This window comes from Numenius arquata, unplaced genomic scaffold, assembly GCF_964106895.1.
Source record: "Numenius arquata unplaced genomic scaffold, bNumArq3.hap1.1 HAP1_SCAFFOLD_1451, whole genome shotgun sequence".
Taxonomy (NCBI): Eukaryota; Metazoa; Chordata; class Aves; order Charadriiformes; family Scolopacidae; genus Numenius; species Numenius arquata.
This window is the reverse complement of record NW_027415456.1, coordinates 1-18,538: the sequence shown is the minus strand read 5'-3', so window position 1 is coordinate 18,538 and position 18,538 is coordinate 1. Positions and strand designations below refer to the sequence as shown.

The following is an 18,538-nucleotide window of genomic DNA, read 5'->3' as shown; positions in this document are numbered from 1 at the left end:
GGCTCCAAGGTCTCCCCGGAGCCTTCTCTTCTCCAGGCTGAACCTCCCAACTCTCTCAGCCTGTCCTCCCAGCAGAGGGGCTCCAGCCCTCCCAGCATCTCCGTGGCCTCCTCTGGCCCCACTCCAACAGGTCCATGTCTCAAAGCTGCCGTTGCCCGCCCTGCTCCGGACACGACACCTCCCTCACCCCCCCTTCCGGAGCCGAATAAGGGTTTTAACATTAAATTCAAACCCGCTCAAAGGTGACAGGGCCCGGCGGGGAAGGGCCGCGCCGTCCCAGCCTGCCCCGCGCGGCGGGCTGAGGCGCCGCCTCGCCGTGACTACAGCTCCCAGAATGCCCCGCGCTCCCTGGCGCGCCCGCCCGCCAGCCGCCACCCGCGGTGCATGATGGGACTTGTAGTCCCCGGGGTGTGAGGGGGAATCTCCGAGGGGGCGGGTGGGCGCGGACTTACCGGCGTTTCCTGCTCTCGGTCCCGGCGGGGCCTCCTCGCCGCGAATGAAGGGCTTCAAGCTCGGGGCGCTTTTAAAGGCAGGCGTCTCCGGGGAAAGCTCGAGGAGGGCGAGTGCGCCTCGGCTGCCGTCCGCCGCCTGGCGCCGGCCCACCGGGCCTCCGCCCACCGCGACATGGCCCCGAAGGCTCGGGACGGAGCGAGCGGCTGAGCGAGACCTGAGAGTCCTCCCGGGGCGAGCGAACGAGCGAGCGACCGTCTCCTCCGGCACCGGACGACAACAAGCGGCCAGGCCCCACCCGAGCGGCGGCTGACAGCCCCGCTCCTCCCCATTGGAGGGCGGCGCTGGCAATCGCCGCCGATCTCGCCTCCCGTTGGCTGAGAGCGACGTCAGTCAGGGCAGAGCGCCCGCCCTCCGCGGGGAAGGACCCGAAACCCCTCCCACAGGCCGGAGCGCTCGGGGTTCTGATTGGCTGCCGGGGACAAAGACGGGGGGAGCGGCTGTCAATCACCCGGCGCGGATTTTGCGGTCCGGCGGGAAACGCGCCCCCCGCGTCCGAGCGTTCCGCTACCGGTCCGACGGGATACGCGCCCCCCGCGTCCGAGCGTTCCGGTACCGGAACGCTCGGACGCGGGGGGCGCGTTTCCCGCCGGATCCCGTCGCCGGGCGGAAGTACCGGCGGAAGCGGAGGAAGGAGGAGGCGGCGGCGGCGGCGATGGCTCTGCCCGGTGCCCCCGCCCCGGCCCCGGCCGCGGCTCCGGCGCCGCCGCCGCCGCCCACCGTATTGATGTCGGTGCGGGCGGGGCTGGCGGAGCCCTGCCACCTCCCGCCGTTACCGGCCGCCGCCGCCCTCCGCCTGCAGCTCAGCGTCCAACCGGCGGAGGACGGGCAGAGGCGATTCCGCCTGGGCCTGCGGCACACGGAGGCGGACGGCGGCGCGGTGAGACACGGGGAGACGCGGGGGGGGGGGGAGCCCCTCCGGTATGCGGGGGGGGGGGACGGGGGGAGGGGGGGCGGGACCGTGGTGAGACCTCCTGTCCCTTCACCGGAACCGGGTTGCACCGAGCCCCGTCCAACCTGGCCTTGAACCCCTCCAGGGATGGGGCAGCCACAGCTTCTCGGGGCAACCTGGGCCAGGCTCTCACCACCCTCACAGCAAAGAACTTCTTCCCCAGATCTCACCTAAATCTCCCCTTTTTCAGCTTAAAACCCTTCCCCCTCCTCCTATGGCTCCCCTCCCCGATCGAGAGCCCCCCGCAGCTTTCCTGGAGCCCCTTTAGGGACTGGAAGGGGTCACCATAAGGACACGGGGGGCTTTCTGGGCTGCCAGTGCAGGTTGCCGGCCCATGGCCAGCTTTCCCCTCCCCCCCCTTCAGCCCCCCCAAACCCTTCTCTTCACCCCCAGCCTGGGCTGGGACCGGGGGTCTCCCCCCCCCCCCCGGGGGCAGGACCCTGCCCTTGGCCCGGTTGAACCCCGTGAGGTTCCCACGGACCCACCTCTCCCTGTCCCCGTTCCGGGCTGATTTCCCCCCAATTTGCTCAGCCCCGGGGGTGCCCAGCCCTTTCCTCCTGCCGAGCCCCCCCGGCACCCCCTGCCCTGCTCCGGGGGACCCTCTCCTCTCCGGCCTTGCTCCGGGGGCTGGGAGTTTTCCCCTTCTGAGTCTCCCAGCGCCGGGGGGGTGCTCGGGGAGGGGACATGGAGGTGACAGATGGGGGTGCCGGGGAGGGGGACGGGGGTGGGGAGGGAGACGGAGGCTCCTCATCCTCAGGAGAGGGTAAAGAGCCGACCCCCCCCCCCCCCCTTCAATCCCAGCCCTGGGCTGGTTGCCCAGTGGCTCCCAGACCTGTCAAAGGTAGAGGATGAGCTGGAAGTAGCCCCTTTGGCTGCAGGTAGCCATCGCCAGCAGCCCCACAGACACCTCCCCTTCCCCCCGCCCCGATCTCCCCCAGGGGTGGGGGCTGCTCCCCTGGGTGCCCCTCGGCACCCCGCAAATGGAAATTGTGTTTTTCTGGGTGTTTTCCTCCCGGCGTGGAGGCCGTGTGTCAGGGACAGCCCTTTCCGACTGGGACGGTGGCCCCCGGGCTCCGCTCCGTGGCCAAAAAACGCTCTGTTCCTTCCTCCCTTGGATTCCCTTCCCCGGGACACGGGGGCGGAGGGGCCCCGGCAGCCCTTCCGGGGTTATTTTTACCCCCCAGACAGACAAACCAAAAGGAAAACTGCCCCTGGGGAGAGGATTTTCACCAGTTTCTCTCCTTTTTTCCCTCCCCCCGTATTCCTCGAATCCCGGCGTGGGGACTTGGCAGGGCTTGAAACTGGGAGGCAGGGCCAGGAAACTGGGGGTTTCTCTCCAATTTCCTTCCAGCCCCCCCTCCCCGGCCCCGGCCCCACGGGGCGCAGGCGGCTCTTAGGGACCCGGAGAAGGATGGAAGCGGCGTTTGGCCGCTTCCTGCCGGTGTCCCCGCAGCCGCAGGTGCCTGCGCAGAGCCCTCCCTCCCCTCCCCGCCCCCTCCCCATCTGCCATTTTACCAGAAACACCAGAGAACGCCCCGGCATGAAGCCAAAACCGGTGTTTCCCAGGGGTGGGGAGCGGGACCGGGGCCCCCCAAGAAGGACTGGGGCCGGGAGCTGGGTGGGAAGCCCATGAATGTGTGGGGAAGGGCTTCCCCAAGCCTCCTAAAAGGGGGGAAGGAACTGATTTCCCCCCAAAAGTTGGTGTCACGGAGCCCAAGTGGTCTCAGATGTCTCCTGAGCTTCGCTTTTGAGAGAGGGGAGGGGGCAAACGTGGGAGAAGGGGTGTGTTTAGGGGGGGGTGTGTGCCCTGGGGAGGGACTTTATCAGGGAGGGGAGCCTTAGGAGGAGGAGGAAGGGTTTCAAGCTGAAAAAGGGGAGACTGAGGTGAGATCTGGGGAAGAAGTTCTTTGCTGTGAGGGTGGTGAGAGCCTGGCCCAGGTTGCCCAGAGAAGCTGTGGCTGCCCCATCCCTGGAGGGGTTCAAGGCCAGGTTGGAGGGGGCTTGGAGCAACCTGCTCTGGTGGAAGGTGTCCCTGCCCGGGGTGGGGGGTTGGATTTGATGTTCTTTAAGGTCCCTTCCAACCCAAACCCTTCTATGAAACCCTCGTGGAGAAGAGGGACAGCCCCGTGTCCCTCAGGTCCTGGCCTAGACCCCGTGCCGGGGGGTTGTCCCCTCGCAGCATCCACCTGCAGCACATCTTCGTCGTGATGTGACCCCCCTCCTCCTTCTTCTCCCCCCAGAACGTGGCCGAATACGACCTGAAGGACATCTCCTACAAGGTGAGGAGCCCCACGTGCCACGAGCTGACGGTCCTCACCTCCTCGGAGCGGCCCATGGTCTTCAGCTTCGAGGAGGAGCGGGAAGCGCAGAAGTGGTGGACCATCGTCAGCAGCTCCCTGCGGGAGGTGCAGAAAGGTGGGGGCGGCCACCCCGGGGCTGGTGGGGTGTCCCCAGCTGGGTGACAAGGCTGGTCCCGGTCTCCAAAATAATTTGGGGGTGTGATACCGGCTGCTTCTGGCTCCCTGAGAACCGGGGCAGCATCTCAGCCCCTTCTTTCTCCATGACTTTAACTCCTCAACATCTGGAGGGGGATGTTGGGGGGTCCCTGTGTGCGCTGGAGCATCTGAGGGGGACCCAGGGAACAGGAGGTGGCCTGGGATGGAGAGGGTGGCTGTGTCCCCCCCCTGCTGCTCTTTGAGGTGCCAGCCCTTGGGATGTGGATTTGGGTCGCTGTTACCTTCACCTCAGGTAGCTCAGGGCTTCCTGGAGCACCTTCTCCTCCTTGGGGAGGTTGGTGGGTGACGGTGGCAGCTTGGCGGGGGGGTGACACCGATGTGTCCCTGCCTTCCCCCAGCCCTGGAGAGCATGCTGGCGTCCCAGGCCTCCTCCCTGCCCCAGGCTGCTGGGGGCCTCTCTGCAGATGAGGATCCGGAGACCCTGGAGCTCGCTGAGAAAGGTATTTGAGGGTGGGAGGGAAGGTTTCTCGGCAGCTTTGGTACCCCCAGGAGGTACCAGCCCCCCGTGGGAGATGGCTCAGACCTGGGTCCAGCTGCTCCCCCCTGCTGGGGCTGGGAACGAGCTCTTTTGTCACGGAGTCATGGAATCACTGAGGTTGGAAGGGACCTTTCAGCTCCTGGAGTCCCACCATGGACCCAACACCAACCAAAACCACCATAAACCATGTCCCTCAGCACCACCAATGCCCGGCTTTTCAATCCCTCCAGGGATGGCGACTCCACCACTGCCCTGGGCAGCCTCTGCCAAGGCTTCACAGCCCTTTCCAGGAAGGAATTTTCCCCAATATCCATCCTAAACGCCCCCTGGCCCAACTGGAGGCCGTTTCCTCTTGTCCCATGGCCTGTTCCTTGGGAGAAGAGACCGACCCCCCCTGGCTACACCCTCCTTTCAGGGAGCTGTAGAGAGCGATGGGGTCTCCCCTCACCCCCCTTTTCTCCAGGCTGAACCCCCCCAGCTCCCTCACAAGTTCTCCAGCCCCTTCTCCTTGGTCTCCAGCCCCCTCCCCAGCTCCATTGCCCTTCTCTGGACACGCTCCAGCCTCTCAATGGCTTTTTTTGTCGTGAGGGGCCCAAAATTGGACCCAATATTCCCCCACCAGTACAGAGGGACCATCACTGCCCCAGTCCTGCTGGCCACACTCTTCCTGACACAAGCCAGGGTGCTCTTGGCCACCTTGGCCACCTGTGAAACATCTGTTTCTGGGCCGAACTGACCCAGATTTGCTGTTTCTAGATGTGAGGCTGCGGCAGACGCGGTCTCTGTCCCCTCTGGGTGCTGGCCCGGCCGGTGCCGTGGGTGGCCGCGGTCGTGCCGTGCCCCAGGGAAGGTGTTGACGGTTCTCCTTCTCCACCCCCCCGCCGCAGAGGACCTGGCCCTCCACCTCGCCCAGGCCATCGAGTATGGGGACGAGGAGGTGGCCGCCCGGTGCGCCGTGGCCCTGGCTCGGCAACAAGCCACCCTCAGCATCCTCTTCAGGGAGTCCAACTACCCCACAGACGACATCAGGTGAGCTCCTCCGGCCCTTGTCCTTCTCCGAGCCAAGATTGTGGAATCACGGAATGGTTTGGGTGGGAAGGGACCTTAAAGAACATCAAATCCACCCCCCCACCCTGGGCAGGGACACCTCCCACCAACCAGCCCAGGTTGCTCCAAGCCCCCTCCAACCTGGCCTTGAACCCCTCCAGGGATGGGGCAGCCACAGCTTCTCTGGGCAACCTGGGCCAGGCTCTCACCACCCTCAGGGGGAAGAATTTCCTCACAATTATCTCACCTAAATCTCCCCTTTTTCAGCTTAAAGCCCTTCCCCCTCGTCCTATGGCTCCCCTCCCTGACCAAGAGCCCCCCCCAGCTTTCCTGGAGCCCCTTGAGGGACTGGAAGGGGCTCCAAGGTCTCCCTGGAGCCTTCTCTTCTCCAGGCTGAACCCCTGGTTTGGGTGGGAAGGGACTTTATAGCCCCCCCAGTGCCACCCCCTGCCCTGGGCAGGGACACTTCCCACCAGACCAGGTTGGTCCAAGCCCCCTCCAACCTGGCCCAGATGCCAGGATCCCCCTCCCAGCCCCAGCGGTGGCACCCCCAAGGCCGGCAGCCCCCCGTCTAACGGCGTCCCTCTCTCTTCCCCAGCATGAAGGTGGTGGTGGAGGACGCCACGTCTTCTGCCAGCATCACCATCAGGGTCCGTGCTCACACTACCATCGCAACGCTCAAGCAGCAGGTAGGGAGCAGCCCCAGGGTGTCACCCCCCAGCCCGGATGGGGGGGGACAGGACCCCTGGGGTGTCCACCACATCCCTTTTTATTTAAATGCTGGTCACTGTGGTGTGGGTGCTGGGGTCTCCCACCCGTTCCTCTCCCTTTGGAGCCCGTTCCTCACTGGTTCCTCCCCTTGTTCTTCACCGGTTCTTCACTGGTTCCTCACCAGTTTTTCCTCCCGTTCCTCACCTTTTTTGTCACCGTTTTTTCACCGGTTCCTCACCAGTTTTTCTCCTGTTCCTCACCGGTTCTTCACCAGTTCTTCACCGCTTCTCCTGGCTGGTGGCAGGGCGAGAAGCTGCGGGGAAGCCGTAGCTCTGGACTCACCTCCCAGCTTCTCCCGCTGCCCAGGTCTTCCAGGATTATGGTTTCCACCCCCTGGTCCAGCGCTGGATCATCGGGCAGTGCCTGTGCGTGGACGAGCGCACCGTCTCCTCCTACGGCATCCGCGGGGACGGCGACACCGCCTTCCTCTACCTCCTCTCCGCCAAGATGGCCGAGCTCACCCAGCAGCGCTACGAAGAGGACCAGGCCCAGCTCATGCTCCGATCCACCTCCTCGCTCCCCGAGGCCGCCGGCGACGGCCGCAGATACAACACCCTGCCCAACAGCTCCCCAAAAAAAGGTCTGGGTCTTCTCTATCCCTCCCCACCACCACCAGGCGGGGAGGGCAGCCTGGGTCCAGGGTGGGGGAGGACGTGTGGGGTGCTGGGGGGAGGGGGACTCCCTCCTCCATCCTTCCTGTCGTTTTGACCTTTTCCCCCAAAATCCCAAATCTACCCCAAAACCCAGCCTGGGCCGCTCCTTTTGGAACCCTTGGGCTCCGTGGGGCCGAGAGTGGGCTCAGCGCCACAGGGTGGTCCTCAGGATCCGTGATCCTTGCCCGGGAAGCCATTGGGCTCCATGGGGTGGTCCCCAGGATCCGTGGTCCTTGCCCGGGGAGCTGTTGGGCTCCGTGGGGCCAGGAGTGGGCTCAGCGCCATGGGGTGGTCCCCAGGATCCGTGGGACCATCCAGGGACCACCCTGGAGAGAAGAGGTTGCCCCCAGCACGGCAGGGTCCCTGGGTGGGCTGTAACATCCCTTTTCCCCCGCTTTTTCCTCCAGGCTGGGGGGACGATGCCGGCAGGAAGATGGACATCGCCGAGATCAGCCAGCACTTGGAGGCGCTGCAGATGGGCAACCTTTCTGGTGGCCAACCACAGCCCCCTTCCACCAACCTGCCCTCGCCCGTGCCGGTAGGTGGCCCACGGTGACGGGTGGGTGCTCCCCCCCCTCCTTTCCCTCTCTCCAGAGGGGTTTTTCACCCCGTTTTCCCATTCCCCCCCCCCCCCCCCCCGCAGACGGGCTGGTCGTGTCCGAAATGCACCTTCATCAACAAGCCCACCCGGCCGGGCTGCGAGATGTGCAGCACCGACCGGCCCGACGACTACGTGGTCCCCGGCGGCTACAAACCCGACGAGACGGAGCTGTGGAGGATGCAGCAGGAGCAGGAGGGCATCCTGCAGTACCAGCAGGTAAAATGGGGGGGGGGAGCTCCCCGTGAACCCCCTCTCCGGGCGAGGATGGGGGGCATCGGCAGGGTCTGGGCTGGACTCGGGGATAATTGGGGTCCGGAGGAGCCGCGGGCAAACGGATCCCGCCCCGTCTGAGAGGCGGAAACCCCGAGGGGCATCACGGGGGGGGCTGTCGCAGCCCCCCTTGTCCCACGCCGAAGGGACAAAGTGGCCCCCCCTGTTCATCCGGGGACGTGCTGCACCCCCAGCACGGCGTCTTTTGGCTGTCGGACGTCGCCGTTGCCACGATCTGACCGCGCTCGCTCGCCCGTGGCCACGCAGAGGGCGATTGGTGGCCCAGCAGGGGGTCTGTCACCGAGCCGGTGGCCCAGCTTGGGGGGGGGGGGTGTCTGTCACCGAGGGTGGGGGGACGTGGCACCCCGGTCCGGACGCCGGTCCTTTCTTTTCTCGCCTCGTTTGCGGAGCTCTGTGCCGAGGAGCCGCCGGGCTGCGCTTTCCCCCCTTCCATAGACGCATCCGGGGCGGGGGGGGGGGGCTCCCACGGGATCCCGAGGTCGGGGTGCGCCGCGGGGCTTTGGCGGGGGGGGGGTGTCTCTGGCTCAGCCACTCACCAAACCCTTCTCTTCTTTGTGTTTTTTGTTTGTTGTTTTTTTCCCCCCCCCCCCTCTTGTGCCGCCGGGAAAAGGGAAGGAGCGAGGACGGCTCAGCTGCGCGCTGCCGCCTGGGCTCGGGTTCCTTGGATGACTTCATCCTTCTTTCCTCCGAGTTCTGCTAGCCTGGCCCCCCCCCGCTGCCCAGCAGGGCCCCCCCCAAGTGCCCACTGGGACCCGCCGACCCCGACGTGCGCCCAGCGGCTGCTGCCGGACACCCCCCCCCCCCCCAATTTTGCTCAGACCCTAGAGTTGATGTGGGAAATTGCTGCAGAAGAGCCCCGGGGGGGGGTTTCCAGGATCAGCCCCAAGCTGGGGGGGGGACACACACGTGCCACTTGCTCTGGGGGGGGGCTAACGGGGGAGCAGGATGTTCTGCTGGCTTTGGAAGGGAATTGGGAGGCTAACGGGGGGAGCGGGAGCAGCTTCCAGGGTGACAGTGGCAGCCACGCTCCTCCTCCTGCCCTGGGGTGCCAGCGGGGGGGGGGGCACATCCCGCCCCCCACCCCCCCCAGCTTCACAGAGCGGGGGGGCTGATCCCCCTCTGGGGTCGGGGTGGCATGAGGGGAGGAGGGCTGTCCCTGCTGCATCCCACTCGGGGGGGGGGGGGGGCATGCTTTGGGGGTCTCGGGCTCAGAGGGGCCGTGCTCTGGGGGTCTCTGAGGCTTGGGGGGGCCATGCTTGAGGCTCAGGCTTGCGGGGGTCTCAGGCTCTGGGGGGGGCATACTCTGGGGGTCTCTGAGGCTCGAGGGGGCCATGCTTGAGGCTCAGGCTTGGGGGGGTCTGTGCTCTGGGGGTCTCTGGTTCAGAGGGGACATGTTCTGGGGGTCTCTAAGGCTCAGGGGAGGTCCGTGTTCTGGGGGTCTCAGGCTCAGGGGGGATGTGTTCTGGGGGTCTCAGGCTCAGGGGGGATGTGTTCTGGGGGTCTTACGCTCAGGGGTCCTTGCTCTGGGGGTCTCAGGCTCAGAGATACTGTTCTATGGGGGTCTCAGGCTCAGGAGGGCCATGCTCTTGGGGGTCTCAGGCTCTGGGGGTCTTGAGGCTTGGGGGGGTCGTGCTCTGGGGGTCTCAGGCTCAGGGGGGATGTGTTCTGGGGGTCTCTGAGGCTCGGGGGGCGTCCGTGCTCTGGGGGTCTCAGGCTCTCCGCGTGCTGGCCCTGTGGCACCCCTGGGAACTGATCGGGGGGGGCTGTTGGCTGAGATGTGGCCATGGATTTGGGGGTCCCCGGTGCCCTGCCTGGAGCTGCTGGCGCCCTGTAGGCGGGGGGGGGCACGGATTTGGTGATTCCGGGGTGGACTTTCCATTGGAGACCTCGTCGTGTGTCCCTGGGCCCGCGGGTGGGATCTGGCTCCTTGGGATGGATTGTGCCCCCCCCCCAAAGGGGCTGCGGACGCGTTCCTGTCCTCATTAAAGCCTTATCCCCCCCCCAGCGTGGCTCCGCCGTCTTCTTGTGCCGGGGGGGGGTGCTTTTGGGGCAGGGGGGGCATGAGGGTCCATGGGAACCTCATGGGGTTCAACCAGGCCAAGGGCAGGGTCCTGCCCCCCAGGGGGGGGCAGCCCCCGGTCCCAGCCCAGGCTGGGGGTGGAGGGATGGAAAGAAGGGCTTGGGGGGGGCTGGGGGGGAGGGGGGGGGAAGCTGGCCATGGGCCGGCAACCTGCGCCGGCAGCCCAGAAAGCCCCCCACGCCCTGGGCTGTCCCCCCAGCAGGGGGGGGGGGGGGATTCTGCCCCTCTGCTCCGCTCTGGAGAGACCCCCACCCCCCCAGTGCTGCCCCTGGGGCCACCAGAAGGACTGGGACCTGCTGGAGCGTGGCTAGAGGTGGCCACCAAGAGGCTCCGGGGGGGGGGGGGCAGGGGCCACGCTGCCTTCTGCGCCGGCCACCCCAACAGGAAACGACAGTGTTTAAAGTACCTTAAAGTGCCCCAAAATGCCCCCGCTGACCCCCTGGGGACCCCAGCAGTGCCGGGGTTTGGTGCTCGCGTCCCTTGGGGACAGGATGGGGACGTGTTGGGGTCCATGGGGGTCTGATGGGACATCTCGGGGTGCAGCCCCCTCCCCCCCCCCCCCCCCCAAAACTCAGCTTTCCCCAGTGCCGCCGTCCCTCCTGGCTACCACAGGCTTGGGAGGAGTGGCCCCCGCCTCCCTCGGATGGTGGCCACGAGAGGCGTGGGGTCGTGGGGCTCTCCTGCTGTCCCCCACTGTCCCCGTGGGGTGTCCCCTCCAGCCGGGGCACCCTCGGCTCCGGCTCGCGAGATGCCGGAGGTGGCAAACGCTGGTCTTGGACCGCTTTGTGGGGGGGATCGGGCTGGGTGGGGGTGCTGACTGGGAGGAGCTGGGACTTACTGGGAGTGACTGGTGGTGTTTGTCCCCGGCAGGCGCTGGAGGCCGAGCGGATGAAGAACTTCCAGCAGCTGCTGGAGCTGGAGGAGGAGGTGCTGGTGCCCAACCGGGAGGCGCTGGAGTGTGGCATCTGCTACCAGCGGGTGGCCCCCGGCGAGGGGGTGCTGCTCAGGGAGTGTCTGCACAACTTCTGCAGGTAACGCCCCCCCACCCCGGGGGGAAAGAGACCCCCCCACCATCGCGGTGAACGGCCCCGAGACCCCCCCCAACCGTCACGGTGACCAGCCCCAAGCCCCCCATCGTTGCAGTGACCGGCCCCAAGCTCTCCCTCCATCAAGGTGACCGGCCCCGAGCCCCCCCACCATCACAGTGACCGGTCCCAAGACCCCCCCGTCTTGTGGTGACCGGCCCCGAGCCCCCCCAGCTCTTGCGATGACCAGCCCTGAGCCCCCAACCCTTGTGGTGACCGGTCCCGAGACCCCCCACTATCGCAGTGACTGGTCCCAAGACCCCCAACCCTCCTGGTGACCGGCCCTGAGACCCCCCCCCCCACCATCACAGTGACCGGCCTGGCACCCCCCCATCCCCGAGCCCCCCACCTTCGTGGTGACTGTCCCCAAGTCCCCCACCATCACAGTGACCGGCCTGGAGCCCCCTTGGTCCTGAGCCCCCCACCCTCGTGGTGTCCAACTCAGCCCTCCCAGCCCTTGGGGTGACCAGCCCTGAGCCCCCCCCCATCCCGAGCCCCCCCCCCCATCGCTGTGACCAGCCTGGAGCCCCCCACCATTGTGGTGACTGGCCTCAAGACCCCCCAACTCTCATGGTGACCAGCCGCGAGCCCCCCACCCTCGCGGTGTCCAACTCCGAGCCCTCCCAGCCCTTGGGGTGACCAGTCTTGAGCCCCCCCCCATCCCGAGCCCCCCACCGTCGCAGTGCCCAGCCCCGAGCCCCCCAACCCACCCCCCCCCCCGCGATGACGGGGGTCCGGTCCCCGCAGGGAGTGCCTGCGCCAGGTCATCAACTACAGCGAGGAGCCGGCGGTGGCCTGTCCCTTCCGCGACGACTCCTACGCCTGCGGCAGCCACCTCCAGGAGCGGGAGATACGGGCGGTGGGTGAGGGGGGGCCCGTGCAGTGGGGAGGGGGGCTCTGAGGTTTGGGGGGGCTGTGCTCTGAGGGGCTCAGGCTCAGAGAGCTTGTGCCCTGAGGGTCTCAAGGGGGTCTGTGCGTTGGGGGGTCTCACGCTCAGGGGTCCGTGCTCTGGGGGGCTCTGGCCTGGGGGGGGGGGGCAGTGCTCTGGGGGGGTTCCAGGCTCGGGGGGGGGGCGGGGGGCATGTTCTAGGGGGTCTCGGGCGTCTGTGGTCTGAGGGGTGTCAAGCTCGGGGGCGGCTGTGCTCTGGGGGTCTTTGGGGGGGGCACGTTCTGGGGGTCTCACACTCAGGTGTCTGTGTTCTGGGGTCTCAGGCTCTGAGAGATCATGTTCTGGGGGTCTCAGCCTTGGGGGGGGTCCGTGCTCTGGGGGGCTCAGGCTCAAGGGGTATCATCAGCATCAAGGGGTCTGTGCTCAGGGGGGTCTCGGGTTCTGAGGGGCTCAGGCTCAAGGGGGTCTGTGCTCTGGGGGGGGTCTCAGGCTCAGGGATCCATGCTCTGGGGGGCTCTGAAGCTTGGGGGGCCGTGCTCTGCGGATCTCAGGTTTGGGGGGGTCCATGCTCTGGGGGGGTCTCAGGTTTGAGGGGTCTGGGGGTCTCAGGCTCTGGGAGATCGTGCTCTGGGGGTCTCAGGCTTGGGGTGTCCGTGCTCTGGGGGGGGTCTCAGGGGGCAGTGAGTGCTGGGGGTCCCAGGGCCACATCCTGTCCCCCGAGGAATTGCTCTGGGGGTCTCAGGCTCGGGGTGTCCATACTCGGGGGGTCTCAGGGGGTGGTGAGTGCTGGGTGCCGGGGGTGGGGGTCCCGGGGGGGGGGGGGTGTTCTGGGGGCCACATCCTGACCCCCCGGCCGGTGTCCCCAGCTGGTGTCCCCCGAGGAGTACCGGCGGTTCCTGGAGCGGGGGCTGGTGGTGGCCGAGCGGCGCAGCCCCAACAGCTTCCACTGCAAGACCCCCGACTGCCGGGGCTGGTGCATCTACGAGGATTCCCTCAACGAGTTCCGCTGCCCCATCTGCCAGGCCCTCAACTGCCTCCTCTGCAAGGTAACCCCCCCCCCGCCCCCCAACCCCTCCATAGGGCTCTTGGAGTGGGGTGCGGGGTGGGCTCCGGTGCCATCTCCGTGCCCCCCCCAGGCCATCCACGAGGGGAAGAACTGCCGGCAGTACCAGGACGACCTGCGGCTGCGGGCGCAGAACGACGCGGCGGCGCGGCAGACCACCGACATGCTGCAGGTGATGGGGGATCCCGGGAAGGGGGGGGGGGTGGCGAGGGGGGTGTCCACATCTCTCACAGCCCCATTTTTCGCCCCCCCCCCCCCCAGACGCTGGTGCAGCTGGGGGAGGCCATGCACTGCCCCACCTGCCTGATCGTGGTGCAGAAGAAGGACGGCTGCGACTGGATCCGCTGCACCGTCTGCCACACCGAGATCTGCTGGGTCACCAAGGGACCGCGCTGGGGACCCGGGGTGAGCCAGCTTGGGGGGGGGACGGGACAACGACAGGATGGGGGGACACCCCCCCCCCCAAGCTCTCAGAGAGCCCCCCCAAAACCGGGCTCCCACCTTGACCTCGATCCCCCTCCCCTTGTCCCCAGGGTCCCGGGGACACCAGTGGCGGGTGTCGCTGCAACGTCAACGGACAGAGGTGCCACCCCCGGTGCCAGAATTGCCACTGAGACACCCCCCCCCCCCCCGCCGTGGGGACAGGGACACAGCCGGGGGGGGGGGGCGAGGGGGCCACTCTCCCCACGCCGAGGGACGGCGCAGCCCCCGCACCCCCCCCCCCCCGCTCGAAGCACCAGGGACGCTTGCGGTGGCCGGAGAGAGCCACGTCCAGCAGCTGGGACATGAGGATGGAGACAGAGTCGGGGGGGGGGGACACGACAGGCAGGGGCTCCCCCCCCGCCCTGGCATTGCCAGGATGGATTGGGGGGGGGGGGGGGGGGGTGTCCCCGGACCCTCTGCTGTCAGCGGAGCCCCCAGGGTGGGGAGCGGCACGGATGGTGGCCCGGGGTGTCCCAATAAAGCCATCGGCGTGTCAGAGCCTCGCTGTGCCGGGGGGGTGATGGTGATCGAGCCCCCCCCCAGTCTGACACCGAGGGGCCGCGGGGAGGGGGGGGTGGCAGCACAGACAGACCCCACACTGCCCCATCCTCTTGAAATATCCACATTTTATTTCGGTGCCCCCCCCCGGCCCGTGGCTTCCCCAGCCCCTCTAGGCGTTCCCCCCCCCTCGGGGAGGGGGGGGACAAGCGGCAGGGGCTGAGGGCCACGGTCAATAAGTAGCCGCGGTGGGGGCACGAGCTGCCGGTTGCCCCCCCTCCCCAGAGCCCAAGGGGTGTGCGTGGTGCAGCCGGGGTGGGGGGCACCCCGCTGTGTGTGTGTGTTCCCCCCCCCTCTTCTATTTGGGGGGGCGATAGACCATTTTCCTGCTCTTCAGCACGGACCATTTGTGGCGCTTCATGTAGTAGAGGAGGGAGATGAGGAGCCCCGAAATCATCAGCATCTGAGTGAAGGGGGGGGGGGTAAGAATGGGGTGGGTGGGTGGGGGGTCTGGGCACCATAAAGGGGTGCTGTGGCCCCCCCCTTCCCCCCCGGGGGGAGCACCCACCTTCAATCCCATCCGTTTGCGGTGGTCGTGCTCCGGCTCCGCCGCCCACCGCAGGAAGGTGCAAATGTCCTTGGCGATCTGAGACATGGTGGCCGGGGTACCTGGGGGGGGACACACACAATGACAAAAGGGGTTTGGGGGGGCTGAGCACCCCAGGAACCCCTACAGCCCCCCCGGGGACCCCCACAGCCCCCCCCCCTCTCCCAAGGGACCGATCCCGGGGTCCCCTCTTACCGTCGTCGAACTCCAGGATCTCGTTGTAGATGGGGGGGGCCATGCCGATGGCCTGCCCGGGGAAGTAGGGGTTGTAGTGCAGCCCCTCCCTCACCGTCACGCCGGCGGGGGGGTCGCAGTACCCGGTGAGCAGCGAGAAGACGTAATCCTCCCCCCCGTGCCTGTTGGGGGGGGGGGAGGTGGAAAAATCAGCAGAGAACCCCCAAAACGGCAGGGCCGGGGTCCTCCTCCCCTCGGTGAGGGGGGTTTGCCGGGGACCCCGAGTTCGGGGGGGGGGGGGGGTGTGTGTCTAGGCCCTGTGGAATGCCCCCCCCCCGTGTGTTACCGGGCGTTGACGATGTAGCTGAGGTCGGGGGGCAGCGCCCCGTTGTTGGCGGCGCGGGCGGCCTCGGGGTTGGGGTACGGCTTGGGGAAATAGTCGGAGATTTTCCCGGGACGCATGAACATCTCCCCGTTCTCATCCGGCCCGTCCAGAACCTCCACCTGTGCCGGGGGGGGCACAGCGCTCAGACTGGGGGGGCTGGGGAGACTGGGGGGGACAGCCCTGAGATGGGGGAACTGGGGAGACGGGGGAGACTGGGGGGGACAGCCCTGAGATGGGGGGAACTGGGGGGCTGGGGGGCCAGTCCTGAGATGGGGGGCACTGGGGGGGGCAGCACTGAGCTAGGGGGGACTGGGGGGGGGACACAGCGCTGAGGTGGGGAGGCCTAGGGTCTGGGGAGACTGGGGGGAACTGGGGGGGACAGCCCTGAGATGAGGGGGGCTGGGGGGGGACAGCGCTGAGCTGTGAGGCACTGGGGGGGGGACAGCGCTGACGTAGGGGATGGGGGGCTGGGGAGACTGGGGGGGACAGCGCCAAGCTGGGGGGCACAGCACAGGTGGGGGGCTGAGGAGACTGGGGGGGACAGTGCTGAGCTGGGGGGGACGGCACTGAGCCATGGGATGGAGGGGGGGGGGGCAGCACCGACATGGGGGGCACTTGGGGGGGGACAGCACTGAGCTGGAGCACCAGGGCGATGGGGAAGACTGGGAGGGGACCAATCCTGAACTGGGGGGACAGGGTGGGGCAGCCCTGAGCCGGGGGGGGCTGGCGGGGGGGACACAGCCCTGAGATGGGGGGACAGAGCAGGGACATCCCTGAGTGGGTGTCCCCGGTGGGATGGGGGGTGGGTGACACCCGTGAGGGGGTCCCCGGTGGGATGGGGGGTGGGTGACACCCGTGAGGGGGTGTCCCTGGTGGGATGGAGGGTGGGTGACATCCCTGAGTGGGTGTCACCGGTGGGATGGAGGGTGGGTGACAACCGTGAGGGAGTGTCCCCGGTGGGATGGGGGGTGGGTGACAACCATGAGGGGGTGTCACTGGGATGGGGGGGTGGGTGACACCCGTGAGGGGGTCCCCAGTGGGATGGGGGGTGGGCGACACCCGTGAGGGGGTGTCCCTGGTGGGATGGAGGGTGGGTGACATCCCTGAGTGGGTGTCACTGGTGGGATGGAGGGTGGGTGACAACCGTGAGGGGGTGTCACTGGGATGGGGGGGTGGGTGACACCCGTGAGGGGGTCCCCAGTGGGATGGGGGGTGGGTGACAACCCTGAGGGGGTGTCCCCGGTGGGATGGAGGGTGGGTGACATCCCTGAGTGGGTGTCCCCGGTGGGATGGAGGGTGGGTGACACCCGTGAGGGGGTGTCACTGGGATGGGGGGGTGGGTGACACCCGTGAGGGGGTGTCCCCGGTGGGATGGGGGGTGGGTGACATCCCTGAGGGGGTGTCTCTGGGATGGGGGGGTGGGTGACACCCGTGAGTGGGTGTCCCCGGTGGGATGGGGGGTGGGTGACACCCGTGAGGGGGGGTCCCGCCGGCGCCCACCTCCTCGGCCAGCGCCTTGGCCTCGGCCTCGGTGTGGGTGACGCCGATGAGGTTGCGGAAGGCCAGGTACTCCATGCTGTGACAGGCCGAGCACACCTGCTTGTACACCTGGAACCCGCGCCGCAGGCTGCGAGGAAGAGGAGGAGGAAGAACAGAAGGAGGTGACGGGACACCCCCACCTCGCCCTCCCCCCCCCGTGTCCGTCCCCCCCCCCCCCGGGCGGTACCTGGCGTGGTCCAGGGCGGCCAGGGCCCCGCCGTGGCTCCAGGGGAAGCTGGGGGGGTGCATCTCCAACTCGCCGGCCTCCAGCGCCGAGCCCAGGGCCAGGGCCAGGCCCCCCCCCCCCGGCCGCCAGCACCCCCAGCGCAGACAGGGCCACCTTCCTCCCCCGGGACAGCCCCGAGAAGGACGACAGGGGGGCCTGGGGGGGGGGACACAGGGGTGTCAGGGAGCGGGGATGGAGTCTGGGGGTGGGGGCACCGGGCAGGGACGGGGGGCAACCAGGGAGGAATCTGGGGGGGAGACTGGGGAGGGACGAGGGGGGGGAAATCGGGAACACCGGGCAGGGAATGGGGGGGAGGAACTGGGGACACTGGGCAGGGATCGGGGGGACTGGGGACAGATGGTGGGGGGGGGAAACTGGGGACGCTGGGCAGGGATTAGGGGGGAGGAACTGGGGACACTGGGCAGGGAATGGGGGGGACTGGGGAGTGATAAGATGGGGGGGGATCGGGGATACTGGGCGGGGACTGGGGAGGAATGAAGGGGGGGGAAACTGGGGGCACTGGGCAGGGATGGGGGGGGTAAACTGGGGACACTGGGCAGGGATGGGGGGGGGAAACTGGGGACACTGGGCAGGGATGGGGGGGGACCACCCAGGCGGGCAGGGCTGGTGGTGGGGGAACCGGTGGCACCGGGCAGGGCTGGGGGCACACACCGGGGACACCGGGCAAGATAGTGGCTGGGAGGGGGGGGGGAAACCAGGGACACCGGGCACGGCTTGGGGGGGGGAGGGGGGGAACCGAGCAGGGATCGGGCCCACCGGGAGGGGCAGGGATCGGGGAGGCGGGGGGGGAGCTGGGGCCACCGGGCAGGGATCGGTCCCACCGGGCCGGGGGGGACACACACCGGGGCCACCGGGCAGGGCCGGGGGGCACACACCGGGGATACCGAGCCGGGATCGGTCCCACCGGGCCGGGGGGGACACACACCGGGCGGGGATCGGTCCCACCGGGCCGAGGGGGACACACACCGGGGCCACCGGGCAGGGCTGGGGGGGACACACACCGGGCGGGGATCGGTCCCACCGGGGCGGGCAGGATGGTGTCGGGGCGGGGGGAAAACCGGGCCCACCGGGCAGGGCTGGGCGAGGGGGGGGACACACACCGGGAACACCGGGCGGGGATCGGTCCCACCGGTCCGGGGGGGGACACACACCGGGCGGGGATCGGTCCCACCGGGCCGGGGGGGGGGGGGACACACACCGGGCGGGGATCGGTCCCACCGGGCCGGGGGGGGACACACACCGGGCGGGGATCGGTCCCACCGGGCCGGATGGGGGGGGGGAGGGGCGGACCGTGGCCGCGGGTGCCGCCATTGCGGGCCCATCCCCGCTCCCCGCCCCCGCCCGGTGACCTTCCCGGGGCCGCGGGGGGGGGGGGGTGTGGGGGTGGGGGGGTGTGTGTGCGGTCGGCGGCGGGTCCCGGTGCGGGTCTCACCCTGGCGGGCGCGGTCCGGGCCCTGGGCAGCAGGAGGCGGCCGTAGGGCCGCAGCGGGAGGCTCCGCACCGCCGCCACCGCCGCCATCGCTCCGCTGCTCCCGGCGGCCGCCGCGCCGAGGTCGAGGGGACGCCGACACCTACCCCCCCCCCCCCCCCGGACGTGACGTACCCGCCCTGACGTCACCCGCCGCAGGAAGCGACGTCACGGACCACGCCCCCTCCCCGGTTCATTTCC

General features: G+C 68.6%; 2 protein-coding genes across 2 annotated transcripts; one reads left to right on the top strand and one right to left on the bottom strand.

The window, feature by feature from the left end:
• Window positions 1-1,237: 1,237 nt before the first annotated feature.
• On the top strand, window positions 1,238-13,916 carry LOC141478720 (ranBP-type and C3HC4-type zinc finger-containing protein 1-like). The gene is made up of 14 exons (XM_074167709.1): window positions 1,238-1,390; window positions 3,703-3,877; window positions 4,317-4,418; window positions 5,302-5,485; window positions 6,102-6,192; window positions 6,581-6,854; window positions 7,335-7,465; window positions 7,571-7,744; window positions 10,770-10,930; window positions 11,732-11,843; window positions 12,740-12,919; window positions 13,010-13,108; window positions 13,198-13,341; window positions 13,470-13,916. The coding sequence occupies exons 1-14, from the start codon at window positions 1,238-1,240 to the stop codon at window positions 13,548-13,550; spliced, it is 2,061 nt and encodes a 686-aa protein (XP_074023810.1). The 3' UTR covers window positions 13,551-13,916.
• Window positions 13,917-14,026: 110 nt separating this feature from the next.
• Window positions 14,027-18,388, bottom strand: CYC1 (cytochrome c1). Its single transcript, XM_074167708.1, is given in 8 exon segments — window positions 14,027-14,380; window positions 14,486-14,586; window positions 14,720-14,880; window positions 15,045-15,202; window positions 16,584-16,710; window positions 16,810-16,928; window positions 16,930-17,004; window positions 18,302-18,388. Coding segments are annotated over 8 exon segments (933 nt in total). The 3' UTR covers window positions 14,027-14,275.
• Window positions 18,389-18,538: the final 150 nt, after the last annotated feature.

Coding starts and splice junctions, on each gene's coding strand:
- LOC141478720 (XM_074167709.1), top strand. CDS start 1,238: ATGTCGGTGCGGGCGGGGCTGGCGGAGCCCTGCCACCTCCCGCCGTTA. Junction 6,855..7,334: donor CAACAGCTCCCCAAAAAAAG/GTCTGGGTCTTC, acceptor TTTTTCCTCCAG/GCTGGGGGGACGATGCCGGC. Junction 13,342..13,469: donor GACCGCGCTGGGGACCCGGG/GTGAGCCAGCTT, acceptor CCTTGTCCCCAG/GGTCCCGGGGACACCAGTGG.